The sequence below is a fragment of the Salmo salar genome, chromosome 19, assembly GCF_965601325.2.
Source record: "Salmo salar chromosome 19, fSalSal1, whole genome shotgun sequence".
Classification (NCBI taxonomy): Eukaryota; Metazoa; Chordata; class Actinopteri; order Salmoniformes; family Salmonidae; genus Salmo; species Salmo salar.
The window spans coordinates 74,723,666-74,736,945 of NC_138309.1; the positions used below are offsets into that span (position 1 = coordinate 74,723,666).

The 13,280-nt window shown below is 41.8% G+C and overlaps 1 protein-coding gene across 3 annotated transcripts in view; it reads right to left on the reverse strand.

Moving 5' to 3' along the window:
• Positions 1 to 5,673: 5,673 nt before the first annotated feature.
• The window catches only part of spata13 (spermatogenesis associated 13), a 45,700-nt gene continuing 38,093 nt past the window's right edge, over positions 5,674 to 13,280 (reverse strand). For all 3 annotated transcript variants that reach the window (XM_014159547.3, XM_014159546.3, XM_014159544.3), the window contains 8 exons: positions 13,039 to 13,218; positions 11,920 to 12,117; positions 11,044 to 11,223; positions 10,528 to 10,760; positions 10,288 to 10,417; positions 7,854 to 8,232; positions 6,534 to 6,608; positions 5,674 to 6,424 (listed from right to left, as the gene is read on the reverse strand). In XM_014159547.3, the coding sequence (XP_014015022.3) occupies positions 6,240 to 6,424; positions 6,534 to 6,608; positions 7,854 to 8,232; positions 10,288 to 10,417; positions 10,528 to 10,760; positions 11,044 to 11,223; positions 11,920 to 12,117; positions 13,039 to 13,218 (1,560 nt within the window). In that variant the 3' untranslated portion in view covers positions 5,674 to 6,239. The remainder of the gene's footprint in view (positions 6,425 to 6,533; positions 6,609 to 7,853; positions 8,233 to 10,287; positions 10,418 to 10,527; positions 10,761 to 11,043; positions 11,224 to 11,919; positions 12,118 to 13,038; positions 13,219 to 13,280) is intronic.

Sequence of the window (13,280 nt, forward strand, 5' to 3'; positions counted from 1 at the left end):
GCAGGAGAGAGAGAGCGAAGGTTGCAATGCCGCAATACCACCTGAGTAGGGGCAGAGTGAGTATTGTTGGAGGAGAGCGAGAGGGAAAAGGATACAAGGTAGTGATCGGAGACTTGGAGGGGAGTTGCAGTGAGATTAGTAGAAGAACAGCATCTAGTGAAGATGAGGTCAAGTGTATTGCCTGCCTTGTGAGTAGGGGGGACGGTGAGAGGGTCAGGTCAAAAGAGGAGAGGAGTAGAAAGAAGGAGGCAGAGAGAAATGAGTCAAAGGTAGACGTAGGGAGGTTAAAGTCACCCAGAACTGTGAGGGGTGAGCCATCCTCAGGAAAGGAACTTATCAAGGCGTCAAGCTCATTGATGAACTCTCCAAGGGAACCTGGAGGGCGATAAATGGTAATGATGTTAAGCTTGAATGGGCTAGTGATTGTGACAGCATGGAATTCAAATGAGGAGATAGACAGATGGGTCAGGGGAGAAAGAGAGAATGTCCACTTGGGAGAGATGAGGATTCCAGTGCCACCACCCCGCTGACCAGATGCTCTCGGGGTGTGCGAAAACACGTGGTCGGACAAGGAGAGAGCAGTAGGAGTAGCAGTGTTTTCTGCTACTCCTACTCCTATTTAATTGTCTGTATTGTCTATTTGTTGAATGTTTGTAAAGTCTTAATTTGTAATGTCTTATTAAATTGGTGTTGGACCCCAGGAAGATTAGCTAACGTTACGGATCCTAATAAAAATTAGCAAATTCTCTGAATGTTAAAGAAACTAAACCATGACATCCCCATATGCATCAGAATCACGTCTTTTTAGGTATTTTCCAGCTTGTTTCTAGCATAAAACATTGCGGACCAAAGGGCTGTTATAGATCACTTTTTATAAACTGTGTGGTTCGAGCCCTGAATGCTGATTGGCTAACAGCCGTAGTATATCAGACCGTATACCACGGGTATGACAAAACGTTTATTTTTACTGCTCTAATTATGTTGGTAACCTACAAATCTATGGCTATAGCACCCTATAGCCTAATTTAATCTGTCAAACAGGTAGGCCTATGTCACGTCCTGACCAGTAATAGGGGTTATTTGTTATTATAGTTTGGTCAGGACGTGGCAGGGGGTGTTTGTTTCATGTGGTTTGGGCTGAGTATTTAGGTAGAGGGGTGTTTGGTTTATGTGGTTCGGGGTTTGTTAGTCTATGTTCTATGTTAGTATATTTTCTATGTTCTATCTAGTCTTTTGTATTTCTATGTGTAGTTAATTGGGGTTGGACCTTCAATTGGAGGCAGCTGGTTATTGTTGCTTCTGATTGAAGGTCCTATAATTAGGAGTTTGTTTGTCATGGGATTTTGTGGGAGATTGTGCTTGTTTAGCTGTGTGCCTGACAAGACTGTCCAGTTCGTTTGTATACATTTATTGTGTTTTCCTTCTTCACCAAATAAAAAGATGAGTATATATTTTCCCGCTGCGTCTTGGTCTCTACCCTATGACAGCCTATCCTATATTTTTTTTAATAGAAAGAAATAGGCTGCAACACAAAGCCCTCTTGTTGTTAGTAAAGTGGAATTAAAATGAAGACAATTCATTTAAACTATGCCTACTCGAATTTGACTACTTTCAGCACCACAAGCTGTCCATTTCTGATTGATTGTACCACAGCTGCTGCTTCAGGTTTCAGCACTACAATGTAAATGACTCAAATCTGGTTTATTGTGAGGACAATAACTCTGATACAACACAGGCAAGAATTATATTGTTTACATATTGTTTATAATAAAATCAATTATAGTAGTATCAAAGCTAGTACGCATGCATTTTCTAGACTAGACGTAATCAAAACTAAATTCAGGAGAAGCCTTTGATTCCCTTCCTGAACTGCCCCTGTAAGCCTACACAGCACAGCCGTTGGTTAAGCAGCACACAAAACAGTGTTTGATCAGTAAGAGCAGAGCAGACCAGAGCTCAGTGTTGGAATATCCATTGTGGTGTGTAATGCAGCCTAGTTTTATTTACACCATCCCAGCAGCTCTCTTAGAAATAGAACTTTGCTCTGTGCTTCTCCGAGCATGCACTAAATAGCCTATAGGCTGTGGATCATTTGATTGAGACCACACTAAATAGCCTATAGGCTGTGGATCATTTGATTGAGACCACACTAAATAGCCTATAGGCTGTGGATCATTTGATTGAGACCACACTAAATAGCCTATAGGCTGTGGATCATTTGATTTAGACCACACTAAATAGCCTATAGGCTGTGGATCATTTGATTGAGACCACACTAAATAGCCTATAGGCTATGGATCATTTGATTGAGACCACACTAAATAGCCTATAGGCTATGGATCATTTGATTGAGACCACACTAAATAGCCTATAGGCACACTTGACATTGTGCACCCAGCGGAGAGTCAGAAATGAGGTGCGGCATCAGGCACCCATCAATATAGTCTAATAAGCAACTAATACTAAAACACTGAGAAATATAGACACAATTACAAATTGCATGACCCTTCCCTGGACTCGATTTTAAAAAGACTAAACCCTCCCCTTGACTGAAATTGAAAAAGCATGATCCTTCCCCATTCTCCTCCAGGTACCCATTATGTAAATGTCGGTCCATCCCTAGGCTGGATCACATGGAAAAACCATATGTAACAGGTTGCATGAGGTGGTACCGGTATGTGTTCTGTTTTAACGTCTCAGGTCTTTGCGAGGTGCCAAGTAACCCCATCGGCTCCAAAACGCTCATGCTCTGCATTATTCATGTGGCGTCATCCCATCCTGTGCGCGGAACTTAATCCACCATGAGATAAATGGGGGTATAGATTCTCTCCATGGAAACGACCATAGCTGCGGGAAGTAGGAGTGCTGCAGCACCCCATGAAAAATCTGCATTTTTAAAAAGTATATTAATTAAAAAAAAAAAAAAAAAACATTCTCACAAAAATAGTACACTGGGCCTTTAGTAGTCCTATATTAGCGGGACCATATAGCCGTCTGTAGCGCGGGCAATGTATTTTATAAAAGTAGTACACTGGGCCTTTAGTCCTGTATTAGTGGATCGATATAGCCTTCTCTAGCACAGCCCAAAAATGTTTTACAGCCCCGAAATATATCTCTGTTTATTCCATAAATCGTGCATGCATTGGACTGCAATGCTGGTGCGGTAAAATTATCCAGTTGAATTAATTACAGTGTAGGCTAATCCAAGTGTAGGCTATGACACAATGTAAATGGAGAAGAAGGTTAAAACCCTGTTCGTAATGAGCACGGAATGGTTGCAGTTTGGCTTCTGCTCAGATTGATGAAGCCAGAGGGGAACACATGCAGCACACAGACACCCCTGTCTACAGACCTACCATAGATCTTACTTGCAGTGCTGTAGCGCAAGGAAATATGTAAATGACGTCACCATTCCCTCAACGTTTGTACGGACAGATGTAGTCTATCGAATAGCCAGCCTATCATGTCTCTCCAATGCTGTTCCTGGAGCGCTATCATCCTGTAGGGGTCCACTCAACTAACCCATTCATTTTAGGAACCAGCTAATTATTACAATCAGGTGCGCTAGATTAGGATTGGAACAGGAACAGGGTTGGAGAGAGAGCTCTGTTATAAAATCTGCATAAAATGCATCCTCTATTTGCAACGTCTGCCTATACCCACACATATTGCCTCAAGAAAATGTTAGATTTTTAATTCCCTCAAACACCAAGATAGGCATACCTAATTTCAAAATAGGCCATTATCACTGGCAATTGTGAATGGTAATTATTCCAATTTTACCGGTGAAACTGCATCTCCATGCCAATCTTTTGATTGATCTCAATCAGTTTCATGGGAATCAGCATTTCCATCTTCCTGAGTTACTGTTTCGTGAGACAATCAGAGCGGATGATGTTAACAAACTATTAGCCTTTCTTGTATTTTGTTTCAATGAAACCATATATCCTGCATAGTGGCTCTGAGTTTTGGAGCATTCTATATTTTTTTTGACTATTCAGCTTCAGCTAACCATCTTAAAATCTCATTAGAAATGAGGTGTTTTTGGTGTAACAGTAATGTTATGGGCCTGCTATGCTATTCGGTTCTGTTATATAAAATACGAATTCATCGTTATGTGATCAACGATTGGTTTTAAAAGGACAGCGCTAAACTTGGATTTGATTAGTTTGAATACATGGTTAAAATATTCCTATTAGAGAATTAAAAAAAAGGGCTGAACTATCAATTCATATCATTTATTTGCATAGATTTAATCATTAAATCAATTGTCCAAGTAGTGAAGGTAAATCATTACTACACATAATTGCAGGAAATTTGTTTGAAAATAGTCATAAAAGCAAGCTTTTGGTGTGGTGTATTCATGCCACTCAATAAACAATAACCTAAATGCATTACTACCTCCAACTTGGCCCAATTGACATTTCCAATTTCCCACCCTGACATAGCCTGCCCTAACGGGCCCTATGTCTCAACCAATAGTCAATATAGGCTAAAGGTGCCAAGCAGGGCTACAGCAAAGGCTCTTGGGCTTTACTGTGGACACTGGTTTGGGTGTCCTCAGAAGAACGGTGTCGCTGTAACCAAGTGGTCACATATCTTTCTGGGTTAAACCCAGCACGACTCCTTTATACGAGTCAGTCACACACTGTAAACGTTTTTATTTTTAGTGAATGGCCTAAAACCTACGTTTTGTTTTATGGTACTTAAAGCTAATTTTATGGAGGCGAAACGTGCGTAATCATTCCAACGCATAGGCTTCTCGGGTGATATGACAACACAAATACCTATTTACTCGTCACTTGTTTTGGTTGTTAAAAATTGTAATTATTCCCATTCACCTACAGCAGGTAAAAAAATTCCAATAATATGCTATACTTACACTGGCACTGTCTCCGGCATTGCCATCTCTGTCATCTCCGCTCGTCAGCTCGCGCTCTGTCCCCATGACACCGGCACAGGAACATTACCTCGCGCCTCTCATATCATCCGATCGTTCGCTTCTGAGTGAGATCTGTCATTTCTACTGTTCCACTCTAAAATGGCAAATATAAAGATGGCAAAAGGAGCACCCCTGTGTACTGGTTAAACCGTGCTGCTATGGCGCGTCTCGCTCTCTACCCTGAGCCGCCAGGTGAATGTAACCAGATCCGACCGCACAGGTGAGGAAGCAGCGACTAGCTGGGACTCCTTCAGGGTTTCCACTAGTTACCACAGCCACAAAGTCTAAATATCGTTAAAAAAAAGTACGTTAACAAACATTTGCTTTTTGGTCTTAATTTAAGGTTAGGGTGTGGTGTGGTATAAGATGATAAATTGTAGAAATAGGCAGGTTTATAACTTTGTGCCTGTGGTAACTAGAGACGACCCTCATTGGGGCGGCAGGGTAGCCTAGAGCGGTGGGCTAGCAACCTAAAGGTTGCAAGTTCGAATCCCCGAGCTGACAAGGTACAAATCTGTCGTTCTGCCCCTGAACAAGGCTGTTCAGGGGCAGAACCCACTGTTCCTAGGCCGTCATTGAAAATAGGAATTTGTTCTTAACTGACTTGCCTAGTTCAATAAAGGTAAAATTAATGTTGACAGAATTCATATGATTACAGATGTTACATCTCTTTGAGAGATACATTTCTCACAACCAACTAATACAATTATTGAGAAATACACTACTTGTATTTGGTACTTTTTGTAAAAGAGTTTATTTACAACAGTGTTAACAGGGTTACTGAATGTGCAAATGCATGTGTAGACTGTCCTCTGGGCATTCACCTCTCAGAAGAGCCACTTGTGCCTTCACTAGCAGTCCAACGCCAACAGGGACCAGCCTCAGAGAAATGAACTAAAACCAAGGTAGCAGGTAAGTACTCAACTCCTAATTGAAAAGCTCAAATGTGCTGCACATCATGGTCATAATGACACGAATACAGGTTTGTGCTGGGCAGTTGGGTATTAAGGAACCTCAGACCTACAAAATGCAGCATCTTTACCACACCAGCACATGGAGGGAGTCAGTCTTTATGCATATTAACACTTATGGGATGTCCCTCCCAATTTGCAGGCACAGATTTGAATTGACACAAATAGAAACCGAACAGACATAACGCACACACACAAGACCACAACAAAATATACATGCACACAAACACATTGATAAAACACATTACACAAAGTAGTACGAGCACATGCTGAAATATGTAGGTCCATAATTGTATGTTTTTCTCTAAGTCCTCAGGGCGAGATCCTCACTTCCTGAACAAGGCATGTCGGGTGAAGGTGTACCACAGGTGGGCGGGCTTTCGCTTGGGCTCGGCCAATGTGAACACCTGCTGCTGAGGCACACTGGTTGGCACAGTAACATGGCGCTGGTGAATTGGATGCAGGGGTTGGTGGTGGTGGTGGGGCGGGACAGAGCCAGAGTAGCCTATGGCTGAGAATAAACATTTTTTAAACATTATTTGCAATAATAAGAGTATTTCACTAAATCCAACACCACAGCAATTGTAAGAACACAGAAGTATGATTGCTTGCTTGCTTACTCTTCATTTTCCCTTGTTTGGATCTTCTTGCATTGAAGATTGCTTGTTTTCTCTGTGTTTCACTAATCTTCATTCCTGTCATGAAATAAAAAAATACCAGTCAACCCAATGTCATTCAACATGGACCTACTTACACGTTCTCCTCTGTGAATGGTTTTAGATTTGATTTATTCGAAACCAAAGAAGAAAAGTGAAAGACAAAACAGTACAGATTAAACAGTTTGCAGGTGAGGTTGAAAACACAAGAGCTTATACGAAAACCACACAAAAAAACCCGAAAAAATATCTACACTACCGTTGACAAGTTTGGGGTCACTTAGAATTGTACAACGCTTTGTACTACTCCCTTCACAGAACAGAACAAACGGGCTCTAACCAGAATAGAAAGAGGAGTGGGAGGCCCCGGTGCACAACTGAGCAAGAGGACAAATACATTGGAGTGTCTAGTTTGAGAAACAGACACCTCACAAGTCCTCAACTGGCAGCTTCATTAAATCTGGTTAGAGCCTGTTTGTGCTGTTCTGTGAAGGGAGTAGTACACAGCGTTGTTCGAGATCTTCAGTTTCTTGGCAATTTCTCGCATGGAATAGCCTTCATTTCTCAGAACAAGAAAAGATTGACGAGTTTCAGAAGAAAATTATTTGTTTCTGGCCCTTTTGAGCCTGTAATCGAACCCACAAATGCTGATGCTACAGATACTCAACTAGTCTAAAGGCCAGTTTTATTGCTTCTTTAATCAGAACAGTTTTCAGCTGTGCTAACATATTTGCAAAAGGGTTTTCTAATGATCAATTAGCCTTTTAAAATTATAAACTTGGATTAGCTAACACAACGCGCCATTGGAACACAGGAGTGATGGTTGCTGATAATGGTCCTCTGTATGCCTATGTAGATATATCATAAAAATCAGCTGTTTCCAGCTACAATAGTAATTTACAACATTAACAATGTCTACACTGTATTTCTGATCAATTTGATGTTATTTTAATGGACAAAAAATGTGCTTTTCTTTCAAAAACAAGGATATTTCTAAGTGACCCCAAACTTTTGAATGGTAGTATTTGTAAATAGAAATGTGTTTAATCAGTTAAACAAAGCATACTAATTATAGTTGAACATGATAGAGTCAGTATACGAAAAAAAAAACATTGTTTTTGTGTGTGCGTTTAAGAGTTAGGCTACATGAAGGAGACATGGGAAACGCCTTTCCCATCTTCCCAACAACCTCTCTTCTAGTCGCCACCCCTTTCCACTTCCCTCCTCAGTATCTCCTTCCTTTTCCACTTCCCTCCTCAGTCTCTCCTTCCCACTCCTTCTCACCCATCTCCTGGTCCTCCTGTACCCTCTGTCTCTCCCTGGCGAAGGCCTGCAGCCAGCGTTGTCTATCCTGGGGTTTCCTGCAGCAGAGGTAACACAGGGTCTCCAGGGTGGAGCTGTTCCGGAGCCGCAAGGCGTTCCTCAGCAAGATGCCCAGCTCGGGGTCCCTGCCATCAGGCATCTGCAGCACCGATGTGTTGTCCATGTCCAGACGACCACGGTAGTGCAGCAGGTCGCGGCGCAGTACATCCTTCTTACAGAACACCAGCTGGTGGTCGAACAGGAAGAAGCTGCGCTGCTGCGTCTTGTTGCCCTGCCGGACGATCCGGGTGAGTTCCCCAGAGTGGATCAGCTCCGAGCTGCGCTCCAGAACATCCGCTCCCTGGGAGAGAGCACACACAGAGAGAGAGAGGGGGTGAACCAGTATCTGGGCAGAGGAGGAGACAATGAATATGACTAGTCTCATCTCTAGCCCAGTTTGCTAACATTCATTTTCCCATTAGACAGCTCTGCAAACGTTATGTCAAAATACATCAGTTACTCACTAAATATGGAGTGTCGCTGAGCAACTATCGTCATTCACTGCCCTCACACCAGGTATGTACATCCCAAAACAAGTCTACATAAAAATGTACATGTGCTAAATCCACCTCTTCGGAAAGCTCTCTAAAAACATACCCTATATGGTCTACTTAATCTGTAAAAACATACCCTATATGGTCTACTTAATCTGTAAAAACATACCCTATATGGTCTACTTGATCTCTAAAAACATACCCTATATGGTCTACTTAATCTGTAAAAACATACCCTATATGGTCTACTTGATCTCTAAAAACATACCCTATATGGTCTACTTAATCTCTAAAAACATACCCTATATGGTCTACTTGATCTCTAAAAACATACCCTATATGGTCTACTTAATCTGTAAAAACATACCCTATATGGTCTACTTAATCTGTAAAAACATACCCTATATGGTCTACTTGATCTCTAAAAACATACCCTATATGGTCTATTTAATCTGTAAAAACATACCCTATATGGTCTACTTAATCTGTAAAAACATACCCTATATGGTCTACTTGATCTCTAAAAACATACCCTATATGGTCTACTTGATCTCTAAAAACATACCCTATATGGTCTACTTGATCTCTAAAAACATACCCTATATGGTCTACTTGATCTGTAAAAACATACCCTATATGGTCTACTTGATCTGTAAAAACATACCCTATATGGTCTACTTGATCTCTAAAAACATACCCTATATGGTCTACTTGATCTCTAAAAACATACCCTATATGGTCTACTTGATCTCTAAAAACATACCCTATATGGTCTACTTAATCTCTAAAAACATACCCTATATGGTCTACTTGATCTCTAAAAACATACCCTATATGGTCTACTTGATCTCTAAAAACATACCCTATATGGTCTACTTGATCTCTAAAAACATACCCTATATGGTCTACTTGATCTGTAAAAACATACCCTATATGGTCTACTTGATCTCTAAAAACATACCCTATATGGTCTACTTGATCTCTAAAAACATACCCTATATGGTCTACTTGATCTCTAAAAACATACCCTATATGGTCTACTTGATCTCTAAAAACATACCCTATATGGTCTACTTAATCTCTAAAAACATACCCTATATGGTCTACTTGATCTGTAAAAACATACCCTATATGGTCTACTTGATCTCTAAAAACATACCCTATATGGTCTACTTAATCTCTAAAAACATACCCTATATGGTCTACTTGATCTCTAAAAACATACCCTATATGGTCTACTTAATCTCTAAAAACATACCCTATATGGTCTACTTAACCTACTTGATCTCTAATAACATGGGCTACTTAATCCATTTGCATTAAATGTTATTACAGGTTGATGACATTCATACACTATTGTAGATGATAAAATCAATGATCTTTAGGGATAGTGTACTGCTGCTGGATCAGCCGACATGTACGTGGTGTAATGAGGGATTTTATTGGCGGTACTGAAGAGGTGATTGGAGACTAGTCATTCATTGTCTCCTCCTCTGCCCAGATACTGGTTCAGAGAGGGGGTTGGATTTGTCAGATCATTGATTGAGTCATTGTCTACATCTTAAATGGTTAGTGCTAGCCGGAATCCTTGGGAAGTCTCTACCCTAACCCCTACCCTTACATAACCCTTAACTATTTTACATTTCAACTTCAATGGGGTAGGGATGTCCCAAGGACCCCGGATAGCATGGACCCATATTAAACAACACCTTATTTCCCAGACTGAGTACAGGAGACGAGCACAAGGTTGAAATGGGTTTCGATGCAAAGCCTTAACATAAACATTGTAGTAGTCATGTAATAATATGGTGGTAACAGGTTTCTGCTACAGTAACAATGTAAAAAGTAGTGAGGAGCCTCACCTCCCAGTGTAGGATGGCCACCTGCCAGTGAGCGATGGCGTCGACACTCTCCAGCCTCCTTTTCCCCTCGTTGATCAGGCTCGCCACATTCTTCATCGTCTCGTACGCGTCACTAACTCCACCATAGTCACTACAGAACACAACATCAACAGCATTGGAGAGTGTGAAAAGGTGTGTGCGTGTGTGTAAGTGAGAGAGTGGGTATATGTTTGGAAGTTAGTAAAGGAAAAAGTGGCCTACCTGTGGTCTTTGGGGGTGTATTTGAGCAGCTCTCCCAGCTGCAGGGGGTACTTGCAGATCTTCTGGACGGGCGTGAGCAGGAAGCCGGCGATGGAGATGTCAATCATCTGCTGCAGCAGCCGGCAGGCCTCAAAGAAGTGCTTGTACCTGCTCAGCTTCATGAGGCGCTGCAGCTCCCCACACGCTGCAGGGTGGGTGTTACAGTACTCAGAGTAGATGGAAAAACCCTCCCCCTGAGAGAGAGGATAAGAGGATGGGGGGGTGAGTGAAGAGGGTGAGAGAGTGGGTAAGGAAGGAAAGAGTGTTGGGGGGGGGGGGGGGGGTGGGGGTGGAAAAGCCAGGAGGGAGAGAGGCAAAATAGTTCAATTGAGCCAAACGGGGATATGACTGTGTTGAAATGTATAACTGTGTAATGTTTTCACGGAGCTAAAAGATAATGGTATGGAAAAACGCTGGATCCAATTCTGAAAAAAGTGTGTGTGTAAAGAAAGTGTGTGTACAAAGGGTATAACGTACCTGTAAGAGGAAACAGGCTCCTATCTCACTGAGGTGAGGCTGGTCTGTGTTGTACTTCCTCTCCAGGTCTTTGAGGAACTGTCTCTGGAACTTGTAGATGTCCTCGATGTTACTGAAGATGGTCTTCAGCTGCAGCTCAGTGAACATGCCCGGGTGTTTACCACATTGACGGATATAGCCCTGGGAAAAGCATTAGACATTTTGTCTGGATCAAAATGAGGCTTAAGTAGTGGGGCGTGGTCAATGGTGTGGTCTACAATCAAATAGTTTAGAGGCCCTCCTGTTGGGCGCAGTGACAAAATGTAGCCGTTTTAAAGCTAATGTGTACATTTATACACATTTTTTACATGAGACAGAGAAAATGTGCTGTTTTAAAGCAAATTTCCTGCAATTCTATACATTTCACCATAGTTTATGCTATCTGAGCGACACAAACAAAATCAATGGGGGCCCCCCTGACTGTCTAGCTTTTATTTTTGTGATTGTTAGTTCTCAAAGATGATTTTATTACAAAATACACTAGTATGTTATCTTTTCTACATACTTTATATCTGGTTTTAGTTGTTTAAGTTAACACTGGAAAAAAAATGTCTATCCCGAAAATAATTTATATTAAAATAAATAACACTAATTAAAATGTATCTATTTGGACATAGGCCCCTGAAAATACAGGTGGCCCACCCAAGACTTTTCTATGCAGAAAAAAACACTGACATAGATGTTGTGTTCAATGTTAAGGTTTGACCAGCAGGAGGAGCCAATAGGCAGAAAAGCTGGTGGCAATCCAGAGCCCTAGTTGTAATATCAGTGATGATGGTGGAAAGAGATGGGTTAGGGTTGGTTAATGTTGGTGGTTGTGGTCGAGCTTCCACCCACCTCACAGATGTCCCGGAGATGTTTGATGTAGATGCGTTCAGTATTCATGATCTCTTTGACCACATTAGTCCTCATCTGCTCACGGTGCTCGGCGCTGTGTGTGTGAGTGTCCCGGGTGGCAGTGTGTGGGTCCTCTTGGTCCAGAGCACAACTCTCTACACTTTCTGCTCCTGAGTCGTCCTCCTGGTTCACACGCACCTGTCAATCAAACACACTCCCCCACGTTAACAGGGCAAGTCACACAGAGTCACACAGTCCCCCTAGTTAACTAGCATCTAGAAATGAAACTTAACCCAACCTACATCCCTATTGTAACATTGGAAACACCATGTATGGTTAACAAGCCCCTGTCCGTCAACAACAATCACCAATTGGGGAAATTACCAAGCGGTCACCCACCTGTCAATTAACTGGCCTTGCCATGGTTACCATAGCTTGCCTTACTAAGACTCAACTGTCAATCAACACAAGTCACCAGGGAAACCACTGAAACTCTCAGCCCTTGAACACACACTACAAAGGGGCGTGGTTGGCGCTAAGCCAGTTTCAGAGCCTTTGGCTGGGAGGCTCTACAGTAAACATCAATTACACAGGGAGGTCAATGTCCACTTAGACAAAACCATGGACACTTCTTATATTTCAACAACCCAACCATCATGTCTTGTACAGACACTTGTTTTGTTTTATTTTATTTATGGCCTGATCTATATCTTAGTGTTGTGTAAAAATATCAATAAAAACATGAAGAAATGGTGAATAATTGACTGATTGATTTTTCTTTATTTTAAATTTCAGGGTTAGTGCACCAGTCAGACTTGTTGTGGATAAAAATCAGTGCGTGATGACATAGTGCATAGTGTAGCGAATAAAATTCTAAAGTTCAACGTGTTTGCATCACATTTTCAACTCTACCGATAGATTTGTCACAAAAACTGTTGAGTTAAATAGCAAATGTGCCTACTCTGGTCTTGGGAAATTTCTTGCATAATACATTTTACCGACACAAAATGATCCCACCATGTCGAATTAACAAATGATCTGTCGGCATTTATAAAATTGTACGGTATGACTTTACTCACATAAAAACTGTGGATGGAAAAGTGATTAGAGTAGTTTTACCCTGACGAAGCTAGAGGGGAACCAGGCCTCCCTGTCTGCCCCCATGCCCCACCACCAGTCCTTGTGAGGGGCCTCCAGCACCCGGATCACATCCCCCGCCTTGAACGCCAGCTCCTGCTCCTCCATCGTCACATGGTCCCACAGGGCCTCCGCATACACTGCTTGACCCTGGCTGATCCACTGACACACACACACACACACACACAAAAACTATTACATACATCAGACTGTCTGATGGCTGA